Source organism: Aythya marila (genome assembly GCF_965140915.1).
Source record: "Aythya marila genome assembly, chromosome: 1".
In the NCBI taxonomy this organism is placed as follows: domain Eukaryota; kingdom Metazoa; phylum Chordata; class Aves; order Anseriformes; family Anatidae; genus Aythya; species Aythya marila.
In genome coordinates, this window is record NC_139042.1 from 174,981,812 (window position 1) to 175,001,920 (window position 20,109).

Below are 20,109 nucleotides of genomic sequence, written 5' to 3' on the forward strand. Positions count from 1 at the left end.
GACTACATTCAAAAAAATATAAGCATATATGGAGCATTTGGGTATGGAGAAACTGTAACTCAGCAAAGCACCCTAGTCTCAACCCTACACAGTATTTATGATATGCTTTGAAGTCCCTTTGCTGTGCAGCAAAAGGGCTTGGAAGAACTGCAACCAGAGGGTATACGATGTTGTGGTCTGGTGTTTATGGCATTCAGGAGGGCATAAACAAACTGGGAGTTCCCTACTCCAAGTGATATAAATAGTCACTGATCAGCATAAAATAAACAAGTCCTGGGACCTGGATAGTATTTTCATCTAGAGAAGATCTTTGTATCTTTGCTTCTTGTTTACATTAAACATGACCTTCCAAAGATCTGCGACTCTAGGAGAGAATATATATGGACTATGAAATTCAAACCTAACTACAAAACTAAATGAGTTAAATTAGTTAAGTATGTATAATTTTTAAATGTATAACAAGTCATTCCATTCAATATTAAGCAACTGTACTTAGTTCAATATTTTCATCACTTCTGTTGCCTCAGTTTTGAGTATCCAGCCTGAAACACATTAAGTCTGATCTGCAGAGGAGGGAAGCACTTCTGATTAGAACTAAAATCAGTCAAAATGACAGAGACAGGAGCTCAAAACTACCAGAGCGAAAATATCCAAACTGTCTAAAAAGGCCCCAAAAGACTAGTCTTGTTCTTTCAGAATACAATATGCTCCCTTCAAATTTAGTGGCCAAATGCCTGAACACATCAAGTAAAAGCAGCATCTTTCAAATATGAAAGAGCAGATTCCTTAATAGTTTGAACTTACGGAAGAAGCACTTCTTGAATGTTGTTCCAGATTGCTTTACCTCCTACTATGATGGCAAGCTGAGTTGTGAGTTCAAGGAGACATCCACCTGGATCACACTAAAGTTTTGGAGAGACATGAAAAAAAAATGCAGTTGGGAAACTTTTCAGGCATGAATGAAGCATTTAAAATGATGAATTCCTGTTTTATTGTGAAAACATTTCTTTAAGCTATACAGAAAGACTATTTAGGCAAACCTTTCCAGTAATTAAGATAAAAGCCAATTCCAAATATGTTCACATGTGATGGGTTGACAGTACACTACTGAAAGCAGGAAATACCATATGAAGCCATTCAGCTTTGTACTGCACTGTCATCAGGTGAGAATCAGAACAGGAGTGCATCTACTGTTGTTTCTGCATGTACTCCTGTTCCCCTATGTGCTGACTTACAGATAGTTTGACCAGAGGAAAATGAACTTCTCTGGGTAAAAATAATATGTTTCTAAGCCCAGCAGGTCTTATATCATTATTATTTATACTAAGGAGGCAAGTGACTTGGGAAGCAGTCACTTTTTGAACCCTCATGTTAAATACATATATGTGCTACCACATTATACAATTCAAAGTGTAGAAGAATACGAGGACTAAAAACTCGTGTTTTTAAAAGCAAGCACAATGATATATTCTTACCTCTTCATTGCGATACTTTCCTAGCCAATAGACAGGATTTCCAGGGTGACCTACAAATTTACCCTTAAAGAAGGCTATGTAGAAGCATGAAGAATAGTAGTTGACAAACTGGAACAAGAACATCTTTGTGGTCAGACTGTTTTCATAATCGGTCTGTGTCCTTGGAAGCTCTGTAATTAAAAATAAATAAATAAATAAATAAATAATAATAATAAAAAGTTACCTACAAGCTGCTTTGGAGCCTCAGCTGGAAATGTATGTGCGTACCCTGTATTCCTTAATAAAACTGAGAGCATTACGAATTAGATTGTATATAATCCCTATGTATACTGTACCTATTATGTTAATTCTAAAACTATATGGGTTGTAAAAAGGAAAGAATTTGTTCCTGGATGATAAAGAAAAAGAGCAAGTAAAAATTCTAATAACTCAGGAAAAGACTCTTCCAAATCCAGCACACTTGGGAAAGATGCAAATGTAACACTTTGAACCGATGAAACAGTATTAAATGAAACTATATTAAAACACCACACTACTTCACACATCTGAAGTAAATAGCTACTTTAATGCTGATGGCCTGGATATAAAGAATAATAATATTTGTTACTGTTTATCTATTTAATAACAAGGGAATAGTATCTAGCTTTGGAACAGTGACCCTATTTCATTTATTTACAAGAAAATAGCTATTCTCCTCATAAACAAAAGCTAATGTAATCGAATGTGTTATGCGTTACTGATCTGTTTTCATAAAGCTCGGTTATTATAGTAATTTTCTTTGCTTTGTCTGTTTTACAAGCATCTTTCATCTTTCATGCTGGCTATACAAGGAGTTTTCAGGCAAAGAGCAGAATATCATATTCCTTTGATACTGAGAAAATCTGTATTTGAAAAATTCTATATGGCATTGTGTGATTTGGTGGGAAAATTCTGAAATACGTGGTAGAGGTATTCATTCACTGGTGTTCTTCCTTTACATATAAATGTTTTTTTTTGCCTGTTATTTTAGCCAAAGTTTCAATCCAAGTCATAGAAGAGACATACCGAAGTCAGTAATCAGGATTGCTACTTTTTCATAGATGATGTTGAGAACCATAATGACTACGAAGCTGATGAGTGAAGCAGTTACTGAGGTGGCTGTCTGTGGAGTCAGGTACTTGTGGATTGCTTGTGTGCCATTAATGTGCCTTGACAAAGTGGCAGAAAACACCAGGAAAAGAGAGAGCCTGTAGACAATGATTCCAATAACCGAAGCAATAATCAGAAGAATCTGCCAAGAGAATGTAAGAAATATGTTAATGTTGAACCACTGGCTTTGGGGAAAAGTTAGTTTGAAACACATTTTACAATAGGCAAAAGAAAGTGATTGTGTGCCTTTTATTCCATCACACAAGATGAGTGCAAGAGGAGTCTCAAATAAAATAGAAGGCAATAAATCTAGAATCCATAAAAGAAGCATTTTTCATGTAGCACAGTCAATCTGCAGGAACAAAAAGAGATGGTCTGTTTTATGACTAATAACAAGCCTTGTTGCCATGCGAGATAAGATAATGAGATGCGTAATCAAATCTAATGCCTCAAGGCATGCAATAGCTCCAGGAGTTAGGAAGAAATCTCCCTCTCTTGACACTGGGCAATTGTCAGGATGGTAAATGTGTTAGCAGGTCTGTCCTGACCATGGAGGGAGCTGTAGCTGCACTTACACCTGAAAATATTTTAGACTACAAACCTATCAAAGAAACAGACACATTTTAAGCCAAGTGATGTGATCTGCAAGAGTTGTAATCTTGTTCCAGGCACCCCACATTACTTGCTATCTCTTCCCTTCCTACTTCTCTTTCTTGCTAGTTCTCTAGCTATTATTCAAATTAAGATCCTAGGAGCTGGGAGTCTTTTACTTACTATCCTTGCTGCAAAATGCCATCAATTTGCCTACTTCCACACTCCCAGCACATAATAAGAGAGTACAGTAACACAATGACAAAACTAGATCAAATCTCTTCCTTTCAGCCTGAAGTCCTGAAGTTTATTTAAACCCAACAGCAAGCCAGTCTTCTCTTTGTGTTTCAGCTGTGTTAAAAGAGGCTCCCCCAGGCTGCCAGCCACCACTGTCTTGGTGCTGCCATGTCTCGTGTTATCTAGGACGAGTTCTTTCCCAGTTGCTGCTTGTGCTACAGGCGAGGAGAACATGCAGCTTGCTAAAACAATGAGCTTTTCAAGGCAACAACCTCTCTGGACATGCTCACCATGTTATCTATTTTTTCATGGGTGATTGGATTTCTTTCAAGTTTTAGTTTTAATTAAAGCAGCAGCTCTGGAAGATTAAAGATCTTCCAGTTTTGCTCTTCTAAGTGAAACAAAAAACCTGAAAGGTTCCGTGCTGTGAGGCACAATACCAAACCAAATGGCTGGAGCAAGTAGGACAGACACTGGTAGGGAGGACAGCATATAAAAAAAACCCTTGCCACTACTCCCCACACAAAAGTGAAGACATTTATCTTAAAGTAATGAGGGAAAAAACAATGGACAGCGTTCACAAGCTACGGCCGTGGGATATTTTGATACATATTTTCTGTTGACTGTATGCTAATGGTAACTACAACCACCTTGTCCATGTGGGTCCACAATTTATGGTCTTGTTTTATGCAACAGATGGAAATCCAACTGATCCTATTCTTTTGATACCTTTTTTTCAGGCTAAGAGGATTTTTTTTTTAAAGACATTTAGACATTTACTGAAGAAGTGAATTCATGAGGTAAAAGAATAAAAGGAGAACTTTACCCAGAAGAAGACTGCGCTTGCACAGAAAGTCATACGTATGCACTTCCCACAGGCAGTGTATGGCACATGTTCTTCTTGCTGTAAAAGATTCAGAAACAGATCAAGGATGCACCCGATCTTTTCTTCGTATCTTCTTCTTTACTCTAATTAGCCCTTTGTGATACTGAGGGTAGAAAAAAAGAAAAGAAATCCCAGGCTTTTTTTTTCCTTTCCTGCTTTGTTATCCTGGGAACTCACATTTATTCATGATTTCAAAAGTCTTACCTGATTACAGGTATCTCTTTTTACTGTCCATTCTAAGACAAAAATGACTTCTATAGAGGCTGTGTGTGCTCAGCTCGTACTGACTTCAGCTATGCCTGGCTGCATAGTCCTTTTGAATGGACCCATCCTTCTTGGCTAGCCATGGTATCCACACCAGTGGCTTTCAAACTTCATGGGCTGAAATTAGCATGCACTAAAATTTTGGTTCTTGATCTTTATATTTCTCAAAGGAAAATGTCTACTTCAATGTGGTGGTGTGAAAAATCACTGAGTCTCTATAGGATCTCTGAAGAGCAAAACCATTATCTTTTAGCATATTCATCACTTTTTGTTCAGTTCAGTTCATGTCTGAAAGGAACTTTCTGGCTAAGACTTTATATATTAAAAGTGGCATAGGTTTATAAGCTTTTAAATAGAATCATATTTTTTTTTTTGTAGTACAAGATATAAAAAGAAGAACTATATTGGATAGTTTCAACCATGCCAGTTAATTTTGAAACTTTTCAAGTGCCCTCTAATAAACATTAGTGTAATGTGGATGGAATGTGAAAGCAATGAAAATGATCTGATAAATACCAGAGTAATATATTGACAGGGAACAATAAAAAGTGAAGCTGAGCTGGAGTGAGCTACAGAAGCTGAAGCTACTCAAAATGTATAATAAATAGAAATCTAAACTAAGATCCTCATAGATATAAATCCTACTGCATGGAATTGAGGATTACCCTTGTCCTCATGAGTTTGCTGTTATTAATTGTAATTGCATCCACCTGCACTTGGCAACAATACCTATTTATATATGCTTCAAACAGAAATATATTTGGTTAAAAAAAAGAAAGTCTTGTCTTTATACATAATGTAACACCCTTTGCTCCATTTCACCCTTTTTTCCTGATATATTCTTAGTTAAAGATAGCAAGTGCTCTGTGATCTTGGCCTCTTGCAGCAGCACAGAATCTTTGATTTGGGCATTTAATAAGGTAGAGTTAGTCTCCTAAGCTAGGTACAATGCCTACTTCTGTTCATTAATGACACAGGAGCCTCACTAGCTTCTCCAACAAGCACCTACAAGGTGCCTAGAGCCAGGCACTAATAATTCCTTTCCACACATCTGGAATTTATAAACTCACTATTCTCAGGCCAGCTTATCAGCTCTCCATAAATCATCTTATACAGCTCCAGTCCAGATTCATCATTTTCATAGCACACTCTCAAAACATGCCTATTGCAGTAGCTGTGACTGGTTACCAAAATATTCCTTACCTGTGTGATTTCATTCATTACCACATGAGTGCATTGAGCTTCATATTCGGGGCGAACTTGTTCTTCTTGCTCTAAATACTCAACCGTGTCCCATTCATACTCCAGTTCAGCTTGCCTTCGTTTCCAAAACTCCAAAAACAAAGTAACTGTCCAGAAGACAAACAAAGAGAGCAATATCATGTTGGTGATCGCTGGACACTGAACCTCTGGGCTATAACATGTGGCTCAGATTTCCATAAATTTTCCGCAGACATGGAGCAAAACCCTCATTGACTAGTGTGATGGTGCCAAGTACCTGTGGGGAAGAAAATAACTGGACCTGCCTCCTTATGGAATTACTGCTTTGGATATTTAGGTACTCTAATAGGAGAAACCTGGAATAAGTGCTATTGCAAGCACATGCTAAAGAACTCACATACATTTATTTGCTTTCTGCCTAAAGCCAGAAAAAAAACACTTTGGATTTCATATTACTGAAGGTTTTTGAAAAAGTTGATCATGGGATACATAAGAAAGCAAGCTGTTTGGATAGGTGAAGAGAAAATGCTGGAGAGTGCTGGATTTCTCAAAAAGAAAACCTCAGTATGCCAGAAACTGCCACAGGTAAAAGCTTGTGTTTGTTCAATCTGCAATTCTTGTGTGCACAAATGATCCGCTCACAGACCATATCAACCAATGATGCTAGTTCAGGCAAAACTGCTTAAACACAACTTTCTTCCTCTGCTAACATGAATCTGAGGCATCTCTTTTCACTTGGCATGGAGCTTTGAAGCTGGGTTAGGGCAGGTGCTTCCCTGGACTGTGCTCCTGGGGCTGGAAGCACTAAGGGGATCAGGTACACAGATGCCTAAGTGGTATTCAGAAGAAATCAGTCCAGCCAAACTCATTATCTCAGCCTGAGATGTGATGCAGACAGGTCTGGCAGCAGTGGCAATGACAGACCCAGCTGAGAAAGCTGGAGGCTCAGGACATGGGTGTCAGGGCAATGCTCCCCAGAGCAAGGGGATGCTTTACTACTGACAACAGCACATCCTCAGATTTAATGGCTCTGCAGCACTGCCTCCAGGAGGAGTGAGCAACCCTTCACCACTTCTCTCATTCCTCCCATTATCTGGAAGTAATTAACCCCTAATTTTTTTATTGTTGTTTCTTTTTCTAGGTTTGGCACCTCATCCTGAATGATGAAACATCGATGGCATGCAGTTACAAGTCTGAATATTAAAGGTCAATTCGAAAATCAGGTGTGGTCAATAAATCCCAGACTGAAGCATTTAAAAATCAGTAAACTCTATGGGCTGAGTTGCAAGATGACCTTGCCATCTGCATACAGGCCAAACCTCAGGAAATCCTCCCACCCTGATTACTCAGGAGCCTCTTTCACAAGGATTTCTTTGCTACCTCATGCTTACAAACACAAAGACTGCTCCAAGCAGTCAGCCAGAGGGTCACATCTGCCTCTGCCTGCAGAGCAAGCAGATCTTCTTATAGGAACTTCTGAGTGCTGGCTGGGGCCCCAGCCCACTCACAGGAAACTTCGTGCTGCCCTGATTTGCTCCAGCTGCAAATCCAGCTGCTGCTGGGGAGGGCAGGGGTGCAGGGACCCCACCTGTGGTAATGGCAAAAGGAGGGCTCATAACACAGGGGCAGCTCCCACAGCCCCAGTACAAAAACACCTTCTATTAGCCAAAGTACCCCAGCAGCCAAGTTGCATCTTTCTGAACAGGAAAGGAGCTGCTGCTGTATTTGATGCTTCTTCTTTTATTTTGAACCAGTATTTTGGAGAACGTCTGTTTGTGCAGCTGATCTCACTCAGGAAGGGTCTCCGGTGATGGCAACAAGTGAAGTGGAAGCTGCTCCTTGTTCAGGAGCTTTGCCAATCTGCTTGTGCTGTCATGGGAGAGGTGGCAGAAGTACTCATCCAGAGCTTTAATGTACAGGGAGTTAATTCCTGATGCCAAATTCCCTGATGTTTTATGGTGCTTTAAGATCTTTGAAGGGATTATTAAAAACAAAAATCAACTTCAAAAGTGTATTGGTGTTAATGATGCAATAATATATCTCAAAATCTAATAGTCTTTTAATTATTTTGGACCAAGAGGTCTACAAATGTTTTAGAGCAATGGAAATTATAGCTGGAATTGCACCAGGACCCTGGGTCATTTGGATTCAGTACAATTTTGACCAAATTACTGTAATACAATTCACCTCTTTATACAGTGGACTTAGGATGAGAATACTAATAGACCTTGCAACCATCACTATAGCCAAGCAGCTTAGCTTTGCAATTATTACTCTTGTAGCCATTCTTCCAAACAGGAAACACAATTTTTAATTAAAAAACAAATTACAAATAAATTAACTACTCAGATGACAGAAAATTACAATAGACAGAAGATTACATTCTAGGTTTTTATTTTATTTTAAATTTAGGTGAAAGTTGATTTTCACATGTATTTTGAAAGAAATCTTGAAATGATACCTTTTATTTTAAAATTATTTAAAGATATAACTATTTTAAAGAATGTTAAGTCATCGCAGAAAAATAAAGATGTAATGTGTTTCACAAAGAAAACACACACCTAACATACACAGACCTAACATTAACTTACTTTGGCAATTTCTGGATCAGACAGTGCAATACAAGGCAGTTAACAAAGTTGCTGATATGAACAAACAAAACCCAGTATGTGAAAATAAACCTTGCCTAATCCCCTGAATGCAGTACCAAGTGGTTTCACTCACAGGAAACATTCAGGTTTCAAATACATTTTTTCAGAAAAAAGGTATCTCTAGTGCTTGCAACTACTACATTTTTACAAAATCAGTTTCTTAAATGAAGACAGGAGGAAAATGTCTGGGAAATACAATAAAAGACTATTTTTCAGTGCAGTGTAATAGGCATAGGCAGCTCCAAGTCTCTTTGGAGAAAAACAGCTCCTTTGCCAGATGTACTTAAGCACATGGCTCCTGCTGGATGAACATGAGGCACCTCTAATCACTTCTCTCAGACTGTTCTCCAAGTCAAACCAAACAAAACAGACTCAGAAGACCAATATTTAAGTTCTACTATTTGTTGTTTTCTTGTGATGCTAAAAAGAGGTGTTGTGAACATATATATCTTCTGCTGAACTACCTACTGGTGAGTTGCTGAGTGTTAGAAAATGAAGTAGTTGTAAATTTATCTACATTTTCTTGGCTGATGCTGTAGGTTTGGCCAAAATTAGATGACAAACCACTGTTGTTGAAATTGACTTACCCCATATTCCCATAAATACTGCAAACACCAGGGTTCCAAAGCTATCAAATATACAGAGTTTCTGGAAAAAAAAAAAAAAAAGAAGAAAAAAGAAAAAAAGAAAAAAAGGCTTGACATATAGTTGACTAGTATTTTCTTCTACACTGACCCAGAACTGAAGCTGCTTACTGAACAAGTTGATTTTTAGCTTTTGTGTAGTTTAATAAACAATCTTGGTAGTATTTCCTCAATTTCTGTCAATGTACTCTCCAGTAAACTAAGGAAATTAAATGCAAAGCCTGGGATTAAAAGTATAAGCCAAATATACAGCAAGAGGATAGTAAAACGGTGTGCTATCAGACTTCCTTCCATCAGTTGCATAGGAAGAGGAAAACAGTGCTTCTGGTTTGGGAGCTCAGCATACAGCTATGTATTTTTAATACAGACACAAAAAGACAATGGACACATCTGCTTTGCATGAGTGAGATGACAACAAGTCAAGCTAGTTAGTAAAAACACATTCTAATGAGATACCTCTGTGGTGACAATTTGCCTTTTATTTCCATCATATCTTTTTTCATATTTTCTTTCTTTTGCCCTTTAAGTGCGCTCAAGCAATGCTGTTCATTATGGCCGGGCAAAATATTTTTAATGAACAGCTGAAAAATTGTCACTTTGGAGTGACAGAATCTATGGAAGGAATGACAAAAGGCTAACACTAGCCTTGTGACACAAGTTAACGGGGAAAGAAAGGCAAGTCCCCAGGCAGAAATTTAGAGGAAGATCCTGGCCATGTCATGGCTAACAGGAAACGACTAAGTCACAACTCCCGTCATGGCTAACACCAGCCTCTCCAGGTACTCATCTCCTCCTTGACAACTCAGGGCAAATTCAAGGCACAGCTTCAGCTAACTTCTTTGGGGAGGGGGGAAGGAGTATTTAGAAATGTCAAAACATGCTTTGAACATTTCCTAAGAAAAATAAAGTCAGTTGCTGAATCAAGACTTCAATGATAGAACGTTTGTTTTGTTTCATTTTGCTTTGCAAAAAGGAAAGAAAAAACTCAAAATGAAGCCGCGGTATTTCATTTTCAATTAAAAAATATTTTAGTCCCATATCAAATATTTGGGGGCTATGGGACATAAAAAACAAAACAAAACAAAACAAACAAACAAAAAACAATTTATTTTTTTCACTTTAGAAGTGGACCTTTTTTAAAATTGTTGTTTTAACTTTTTACAGTTCAGTTGCTGTATCAAAAGGCACAAGTATTTGCACAGCTCTAGTAGTATGCAGGGGATTAGTGGAGAACAACATTGTTTTAGATGTAGTACTAGGGAAAGTGCAACTAAAGTTCAATAGCATGCCTATAAGCTGCAAATGTAGTTACCTTGGATGATTCACAAGTGCTGGTGAGGTTCCAGTAGGTACATACTTTATCACACTGAGGGCACATTATGATATTACCTCCTATGTTGGGATCACATACTTCTTGGCTAAAAACAAAACTAGTCAGTCACTCTAAATTCTTTAGTCCTTATGTGCACATAAGGACAGTGCAATATTGTCAGGGAAGTGAGAAATAAGTAACCAGTGATCTGCTCTCAAGAATTCCCCTCCTTCCCACTCCCACAAATGTATCCCGGTTTCCATTTTTAGCCCTCATCTCAAAAGTAGATGACCTGGAGGTAAAATAACTTCCATCTCTTATACACAGTACTATTTCTCAGAATGTTTCACACTAAAAATAAAATGATTCTTCAAAGATCTCATGCTCTTCAGTAGGAAACCCACAGCTGCACACAGGTAGGATATCATTGCAAGCCCAAGGGGAGAAGGAAAAGGAAGGTTGCCTACTGGAGCAAGGAGTAGCTGCAGAACCAAAACGGCTACCTAGTCCCTGTGGACCTCTAAAGAGGCTCAAATTGGAAAATGGGCATGGTAGATCTGTCTCATAAGAGGTGGCAAAAGAGTTTGGCTTCTTTAATGCAGTATGGTGGAAGCTAAAAGGTGATGTAATTGCTTTCTGTAAATACGTTAGCAACACAAACACCAGGGAAGATGAACCATTTAACTAAATGATAATAAGGCTAAATTGGTATAAAGTGGCCACTGGAATGGTGCTCTGGAAGAGCTCTTCTGCATGGTTTATAAAAGTAAACTCCATTCCTGAGTGGGGCTGTACAGTGTGATGTCCTATACGTGATTTGGCACAATGACCCAAGTGTTTTTTCCTTGGTCATTGTGCCATGATTCAGTCTCACCATATTCTGATGAGGAAATCTGTGTCATTACTATGATTCTGTTCCCAATGTATCATTGGCAGCTGAAGCTCCCTGTGCTGTTGCTCTTCCTGTTTTCTTCTCTCAGAACAAGGAAAGAAAGTTCAGGGGTTTTATCATGGTCTTTGGATACGTTCTTTAAGGATTCCCACATTGAAAATGATGTTACAGAAATTTGTATTGGCTTCTGATGATCATTCTTTTCTTTTTATTTCTACACTAGGTGTGGTAACCTAGTGCAAAATATAAAGAAAATCCTGAAATAGCAAACTCAGATGTCTAGCACTCTAATGGTTCATGGACATCTAGTACTCTTCTATCTCATATTTTATACCTTGACTTTCAAATCCATAACCATTGTTGTTCTCAGGCTCTTTTATTTTGTCTCTTTTATTATGCCATGTCTTGCAAACTTTGTACAGTAGGGGATGGATCAAAACTGTGTGTAATATTAAAATAGGCCTGATCAAGTACCTCCATGTGCAGTTGTCTTTTGTCAGGCATCCATACAGAAAACAGCCAACTCCTACAAATGCAGCTACAATCAGCATATTAGTGTAAAAGCCCAGCCAAGCAAAATAGATTCCAATTTTCTCTCCGTAGTATTTCCTGTGGAGGAGAAAGGTTTAAGGTTTTGTTTATTTGTTGGTTTTTAAATGAAAAGCAATAAATTTCAAATGACTCTTCATTTCATACATTTTGTGCCTACTGTTATTGTCACATTCCTCTGGTCAGAACATTGGTATTGCAGAAGTATTACAGCTGGGTGTTTCTACCACCACTTTTATGCTTGTATAAGAGGTTAGGAAGGGAAAGAAAATAAAAAAGAGAGGAAGATCATACCTTGCAGAGAAAAAAATTAAATGGATGACTTTTCATGAACTGGAAACCAGTTAATGAAACCAAATTCAAAGTATGCTTCCATGCATGAGCTCATACAGGTATATGTACCTGCCTGTGTCTTTTTGGCACCCAGAACCCAGACCTGTCATGTAAATTCCTAGCTCCCTCTGCATTAGTCAAGCCCTAGTCACACCACGGAGTCACTGAATCACAGAATATCTTGAGCTGGATGGTATCCACAAGGATCATTGAGTCCAGCTCTTGGCTCTGCACAGGACCACCCAAAAATTAGACCATACATCTGGGACTGTTTTACAAAAGTTTCTTGAACTCCAGCAGGCTCAGTGCCATGATCACTGACCTGGGCAGCCTGTCCCAGTGCCTGACCACCCTCTGGGTGAAGAACCTTTCCCTGACACCCAGCCTGACCCTCCCCTGTCCCAGCTCCATGACATTCCCTCATGTCCACTAACCTGATAAAATCCAGGGGTTGCAGCTTGAAAATGTTTTTAGGGTGAGCCCATTCTCTGTAGAGGAGGTATCGTTCACTTGGGCAGGCAGGATCTGTTGATGGGTGCCGAAAACTAGACTGTAAAACAGAAAGATCGTGGGAAGAAGACACCATTAATCTAAAGAACATGGATCAGTTCACATCTCTTCAGACCCTGTGCCACAAACCCAAAGCTTGTAATAACCTTTTTGTCACTGCAAGCCAGGAAAAGTTTCAGTAATCATCTCTAAGAGTGCATGAGGATTCAGGATGGAAGGTTGTCAGAAAGACACTGAATACTAAAGCAAGAGCTTTACACATGTGGGTTGAAAGTAACAGACACTCTCCATGAACTTAAATCTAAGCCCATGTCAGTGTCTTGGCACTCAGTAAGACAAAACAGAAAAGGATCCAGTCTAATTAGAGAACAGAACTTCATTAAAATGGATTTTATGTAGCTCTAACATGTTAATGTAATTTGCTTTAGAACAATATTGTTCTAGAATGAAGGCTGGAAAGTCCAAGGGATACATCCAGGGAGTCTAGTCTCTGTTTTATTTTTATATTTAAAAGAGAGTTGACACAGAGGTAATCCTCGTGTTTTTTTTTTTTTTTTTTTTTTTTTTTTTACCAAGTTATTGGAAAATCTATTTCAATAAAGGTTGTTTTATTTGGTGGAATTTTCTATTCTGTATCTATGATGTGGCAAGAAAAGTCACTTTTCTAGAAATATATAAGTTACTTTTGATTTTCAGAGTAGCTGTGATATATAATTTTAATTGCATAAAAAGACAGTCATTAATTATAAGGCATATTGAGTCCAAATTCCCCATGCCATGATAGAAATAGCTTGCAAGGAAGGTTTTAAATCTTTAAAAGACAACCTTAAAAATGGATAGTCACGAATGTTATTAATTCTATCCTGTAAAGCTTTGGGTTACGTCCAAGAAACATGATTTGTCTTGATTCTGACTTAAAGATTTTCTTGAAATCCTTTAAGGCCTCCTGAATATTTTAAGTAGAGTTGAAACATCTCGAGTAGTTCCCATTCCTGACCTCCCACTTTCTCCATTTCTTCTCAGCAGAACACACCTCAGACACAGAAGAGTGGTTCCAATGGGAGAGGAGGTGTAGATACAATGCACAAAATCAGATCTGTCTTTCCTTACTGTATCCCATTTGCAGCATCACACTGAGTTTTTGTTGTCAAATACCCTGAAGTCTGATTTCTTTTTTTTTTTTTTTCCTTCATTTTCTTTTTCTGTGGCATTACTAGTCTTTATATGCAAAACAATTTTTAGTACAATTTGCTTACATGTGCTTAAATGATATACTTTAAAAATAAAAAAGCTTTAGGAGTGTAGCTACAAAAGTCAGAATTCATATTATTGCAAGGTGAAATCCAATCCAGTTAAACATTTGACTCTGACATCATTTACTGAGGTGTTGTACTGGGACTCTCGCAAAAATGTGGGTTTCGTGATATTTGGGAACTGTGGAAATGCTTCTCACAACGTAAGACTGTCATACACCCTAAAATGAGACTTGTATTCTAAATCTTTATTAAAATGGTATTCTACATTTCTATTAAAATGTTATTTGATAGGGATTTTAATGCTGAAAAACAGAATACCAATAAAATTGCTAAAACTGATTTAGAAGTGATGACACAGTGCATCATGGGAAAGCATCACTTGAGTGCTCCCAGGTTCCTCTTTTGGCCAGACACTTTACTAACCTACATCTTCAAGAGAATACAAGATTAACGTCTTCTAAATAAAATATATCATGTTTCAGTTATGGAGCTACATTTTTAACCAACAGTGTTTTGGAGAAAAACCTCTTAAGACAAACTATGTCATATTCTACTATGTGGACAGAAAAAACAGTCGAGCAGTAAGACAGGCAATTGTGCTTGTATTTTTTGCTGTGAAGAACACACATAAACTCTCGAGCTGCAGACTTCTATTTCTAAATACATCATTGTGACAAAAGTGGACTTACATCATGAAGGGGAAATGCTGCTTTGTAGATTCCAGAGTCCAGTAATTTGTTAATGCCAAACTTCTTCACATTGTTTTTGGTTGCATATTCCACACGGGACAGGATGAAATGAACCTGAAATTTACAAAATATTTTTTGTCTCTTGCAATGTGAAAGTAATCATGCACAACAATACCTGTTTCAAGATGTAAGCGAGTTATGAAAAGGTAAGCAGTGTAGACACATTTGATTGCACTGGCTAGACGAATCATTCAAATTTCCCCATTTAAATTCTGGTGGAACAGAAAAGTGACAAATGTACAGGCTGTTTCATAAATAACACAGGACTGTAATGTCCCAAATATTTCCAAATTTTCAGGAAGATTTCATGAAGGTAATTGCACCGATTTGATTAAAATATGTTTTTGCCTTTAAAAGATTAAAAGCTAGAAATATTTGTAGACTTACAATTCGGCTTCTAGTTGCAGGATTGAAAAATGTGTCTTTGTCTTGAATATAAAAGTTGGACAAATGTTCCTTTTCAAAGGGGGCAGTGAAAAACTCTTGCTCAGGCTTGATGATATTTTCATCCACTCTGAAGAGACTAGTAAACCAGTTGAATGCTGACTCTCGGGTTTTCAGGTCATCGGGCTGCAGAGGCAATTTGATGTGCATAACCTCTGCATATGTGCATAGCACTTCCCAAGGTGCATGCACTTTCACAAAAACAAGTTTTTCATCCAAAACCTAAATGCAAGAATATTAAAAATATGTGTATAAGAAAATGAAATAATTTTTCATAACATTTATTAAACTATCCAGACCTTTCTTTCCCTTGACCTAATAGCTAGCTCATAGCTAGCTAGCAATGGCTCACAGATGATCTATTTGAAGTTGCATTTACTGTCCATCTTAGTGAATATACCATTAGCTTAGGTGGAAGCATGCCAGAGAGAATGGCCATGCAGCTATGGATGCTGATGGGCAATATGAACCCCCAGTTTTTTAGGGAGAATGGGTAGAGAGAGAAGGGAGTCAGACCAGACTGCTGAATTATGGAAGACGGCCAAAAGTTAGTACAGCTACAGAGCCACGTCAGGCTGCCAGGAAATGGTTTACTTCCTCATGAATGTGAACAGCCAAACTGGTTCCTTGTACATGCAGCAAGAGCTCTCATGGCATAAATCAAACAAACACTGTGAGGTCATGGGCTCTTGGGTGCACCTTGGGAGGAAGGGGCGAAAAGACCTTTTCAGGTGCCCACTTTATTACCAAGCAACAGCAAATGAACTCTGTAAGTGACTGTCTTGCTTGTCCCCTGACAGACCCAGGCCTAAAGCTGTGGCCCTGAAGGAGAGAAAGGAAAGGTGGCTTCATGACATTTTTATTCTGCCTGGATTCTCCACTGCCCTGGGTGCTGAGCAGCCCTCACAGTGCAGACAGCAGCTCTGGCAGCTGTTGTACATTGCAGGAGGCTCCTGAGCTGCCCACAGACAGGTGTAGCCCAAAATACACAGACTGTGCCAGTTACAACTATTCCCCCTGTGCCGTGGCTCACAGGGGTCTGGGGGCTGGGTCACCTACAGGAGCCCTGCACTGCCCTTCTGGAATTGGAGCCTTTCCTTGGAGCATGGCTGTCCCTATTTATATTCTCAGTCAGAAGCGAACACCAACGAACATCCCCACTTCCCAGCTTTTATTTTGTAGAGGGAGAAACAGATGCAAAGTTTACGTGACTTTGCATCAGGTCAGAGAAACACTACTGACGGGAAAAAAAAAAAAAGCTTGCTTTTTATTTTATTTTATTTTATTTTATTTTATTTTATTTTATTTTATTTTATTGATTATGATTATTTTTTTTATTCCTGAGAGGAGAACACTGTTAAGTTCAATTTATCTATCCAATTCCTTATCCACATAGAGGAAGATTCGTCTCTCAGGCACAAAGGAGTGCAGACAAAGAAAAGAGCACTCACCGATCTTGTTGCTTCGAGCTGCAAGCCGTTGTTTATCAGGTTTGATTCATATACTTGTCTCTTCCTCTGTTAAAAGGTATTGAAAATTGTAAAGCATCTGTTCCGAATACATATGCACAGAAGAATGGAATTGCCAGAAGGAGATAACATTAACAAATTGGGACTCATTGCTTTATTCCTGAATAAAGGCTAGGCATGCAGTGCAGTTCTCAAAGTGACTTGGTGACACTACTTTTTTACTCCCTGACTGTTTTTCTGCCATTTGGACATTGTTTTTTGTGTTTGTATACTCTGCACTTAAGAGATTCTGTGCCTCTTGTACAGCAACTTTGAGTTTTCAAGAGGGAACAGTCCAATGGTTTCTGTAGTCTTGTTCTCTTCCACCAGCATAGCTGCCTTAAGAGCAGTGCTTAAGATCCAGTCTTCTTGTTACTGTGAAGGATCACAGTCAATAAATTATTTATTAGATGAAGTCTTAGAAACTTTGATAGGTACATGGAAACTGGTCTTTAGGACCAAATTCAAGACCCACCCACTCTAGGAGGCAAAAAGAGCTGAAGTTTTAAGGGGTTCTCCATAGAATCATTAGGATTGATCATTCAGGATCATCTGGTCCAACCAATGAACATGTCAACTGTATCACCATATAAACTTCATCCCATTCTTTAATGTTCAAAGACTTTTGAAAATCCCTGAAGGAGAAAAAATATTTTTCCAAAGCTCTAGCAATTCTTGGAATTAATATCTTGTTAGTTCTCAACTGCAGCATCTGCATTTAGCAATGGTTATGATGGATTCATTTCATATTTTGTAAAAAGATATTTCTTTGATCTCTTTTGGATTTCTCTGCCTTTTTATTCCAATTACTATCATCTTCTTCTTGGGTTAGGGACAGGGAGATCCAAATATTTCAATCTGTTTTCTTCTTTCATCAATACATACCACATTTCTGCTTATTTGTCTCCTTTCTCAGGATAAAAACACAATCCCAAACTTTCAAAGCACTCTTCAGAGAGATATCTCTCTATGTCCTCCTAATTTATGTGTTTATTGGTGACCTCACAATGTTCTTCATGATTTTTTTCTGTGTACATACAAAATAGCACCTATACAATACATATTTATAATATATATAATATGTTGTTACCTAGTGTCAAGGTAACTGTACCTTGATGAGGACACTTAGCATAGCTGTTTCCCATGAAATCTAAGTCTACTCCTTTTACTGAGAGTATCAACTTAGAATCCCAAATGAGAACGAGGTTTTTCCTCACAGCAATATATTTCCTTGCATTTGCCAACATTTCATGTGTAATAGTGTTCTCCATTCTCCTTCAAAGCTAAAGGTTCTTGTTGGCTTGGCTTCTGAGTAAACTACATAACTATTTCCTCTGTGATTTTTGCTATGTCATAACTCAATCCCCTTACCAGGTCATTAAAAAATGTAGTGCACAGGAGTTGTTTGTTATTCCACTATTCATTCTTTCGCCATGATGAAAATTATTCATTTCATCCTACTTCTTTACATCTTCCCTATACATGTGTTTTTTTGTAAGGTGAATAATAATGAATTATGTAAACATTTCAACATAAGTTCTGCTTTGTTTCAATTAATAAAAAAGGCACAGGTCTAAATACCTGTTTCATTTCTTACAAAATAGCACAAAAACAGAGGCTGAGCAATTCTCATTTGTATGAGTCTAATGTTATTTTTTTTTTAATCTTACTTTTCAGATTGCTTTAATAATTTATTATGGCAAGGAGTTCCCCAAATTAATTATGCCCTCAGAATCTTGGAGGAATGTTGACAATATTAAGGTTTCTAATAATGCATTAATGCAAGTAGTGAGAAACAGAGCCCCTGGGAACCTTTGCTAATTAGGGGCTTTGCTATTTTATATAAATGATTGAATTATGTGTATGATAGTCTAAGGAGAAGCTAGTCTTTTACCCAAAGGAGTCTATAGTGGTTTTGCATTGAGTGGGGAATACAGTGTAAAGATGTGATGGCTTATTTGGCTGGATTGTGGGACTGTTCCAAGTTTATTTTAGTACACAGTATTTTGCTCAGCCACCTGCAAGGTTAAGTTGTAATAATAACGTAACCATGGTAATGTTGCTGATCTAAAACTGACATTGATTTTGATAATTGAATACCTAGCCAATTGACTGAGACACTATGACATATAATCATATGCAGTCTTAAGAAAGGGAAAGCTTAATGTAAATAAATACCAAGTGTTACAGGCATACAGAAGGGTTAGCTCTTGGGAGCTCCTTTTTCACCAAAGTGCTTTCAATGTCTCACCATTGTCTTGTCAGAGTCTAGAAACTGGTAGTATATTACTAGCAGATTTTTCTCTGTGTTTCATAAATGGTAGGGAGCACTTGCTTTGATTACAGCAATAGAAGAATGCCAACTCATATTTTTGTTTAGTTTCTTTTGAGCAGAGAAAAGTTCCCTGTAACGGTATCAGTGTGGCTTCAGGGGAACAATCCTAACAAGAAAGTAATGTTTGAATAGCCACCTGTGCCTTTCCTGGCAGGCAACAGATAAATCACAGTTAGCAAGAGAAAGAACACTGGGCCCACAGACTCCCCCATGGAAATCAGCTAAAGGAAGTAGAAAGGATCACTGTATCAATATTAGATGATAACTCTCAGAGTTTATTTAATGATATTTGGAGGCTTTTCTGCCAGTCCCCACTGCCAGCATCAGGAAATTAATCGATTGAGAAGCTCTACTTGTGTTTTTAAAGTCAACTTCTTTCCCTTGTGTTTGAGGGTAATCACAAAAATGTGAAGCAGAATATGCTATAAAGGCTCTGATGCAGAAGAGTAAACCCAAAGAACTCCAACTGCATATTTTCTGAGGTACCCTATGATTTGAAGCCAGCCTCACAATTGTTTGACACCTGACTCACAGACACACAGAACTGTCAATATTCTGGCCTAGCCCTACTCTCAACAGTGTGTCCTAGCCACCCTGTTTGGAAAGACTCATTTCTGGTCCCATGAATGTATGCAGTAACTTCAGAGTAATTCCCTCCTTCCATTTGTCCTTCCATTCACCAAGCAGTTTTGGTCTGGAGTTAACTCAGGAACAGAGATCTCGTTTTGGTGAGTTCCTGCTTCAAAACCTATCCAACCAGCAGAGATCAGAGCAGGTGTGGTTGCCGTCCTTCAGTTTCAAAGGTCTCTTTCATCTTTGTTATCAAACTTCCTGGGTAGGTTTGCTGGGAACACCACGGGCATATAGAGCCTGCCATCCTCTACTGTGTCAGATTACAGCATGAAATGGTGCTGAGCTATTGCTCATTCCGTAACCCCAAATATTGTTCTTTCTCCATGGGTGTGTAACATGTGAGACAACAGGAGATGTGCAATTGATTCATTGAAAACTATTCAAGCTTTTTGTTTTTGGCTATCTAATTTAAACAAGTCTAGAGGCAGGAACTGTTTGCTTATGAAGGCAAACTTCTCCAGCTTTGCTGAAGTTCCCTGTACAACTGTACC

At 38.2% G+C, this 20,109-nt stretch overlaps 1 protein-coding gene across 2 annotated transcripts in view; it reads right to left on the bottom strand.

The window, feature by feature from the left end:
* ANO6 (anoctamin 6) overlaps window positions 1-20,109 on the bottom strand; it is a 75,402-nt gene that overhangs the window by 14,577 nt on the left and 40,716 nt on the right. For both annotated transcript variants that reach the window (XM_082772802.1, XM_082772801.1), the window contains exons 4-15: window positions 16,594-16,659; window positions 15,086-15,364; window positions 14,639-14,752; window positions 12,618-12,733; window positions 11,776-11,910; window positions 10,410-10,515; window positions 9,041-9,101; window positions 5,785-5,930; window positions 4,258-4,335; window positions 2,520-2,745; window positions 1,476-1,645; window positions 805-902 (exon numbers count right to left, since the gene is read on the bottom strand). In XM_082772802.1, the coding sequence (XP_082628928.1) occupies window positions 805-902; window positions 1,476-1,645; window positions 2,520-2,745; window positions 4,258-4,335; window positions 5,785-5,930; window positions 9,041-9,101; window positions 10,410-10,515; window positions 11,776-11,910; window positions 12,618-12,733; window positions 14,639-14,752; window positions 15,086-15,364; window positions 16,594-16,659 (1,595 nt within the window). The remainder of the gene's footprint in view (window positions 1-804; window positions 903-1,475; window positions 1,646-2,519; window positions 2,746-4,257; window positions 4,336-5,784; window positions 5,931-9,040; window positions 9,102-10,409; window positions 10,516-11,775; window positions 11,911-12,617; window positions 12,734-14,638; window positions 14,753-15,085; window positions 15,365-16,593; window positions 16,660-20,109) is intronic.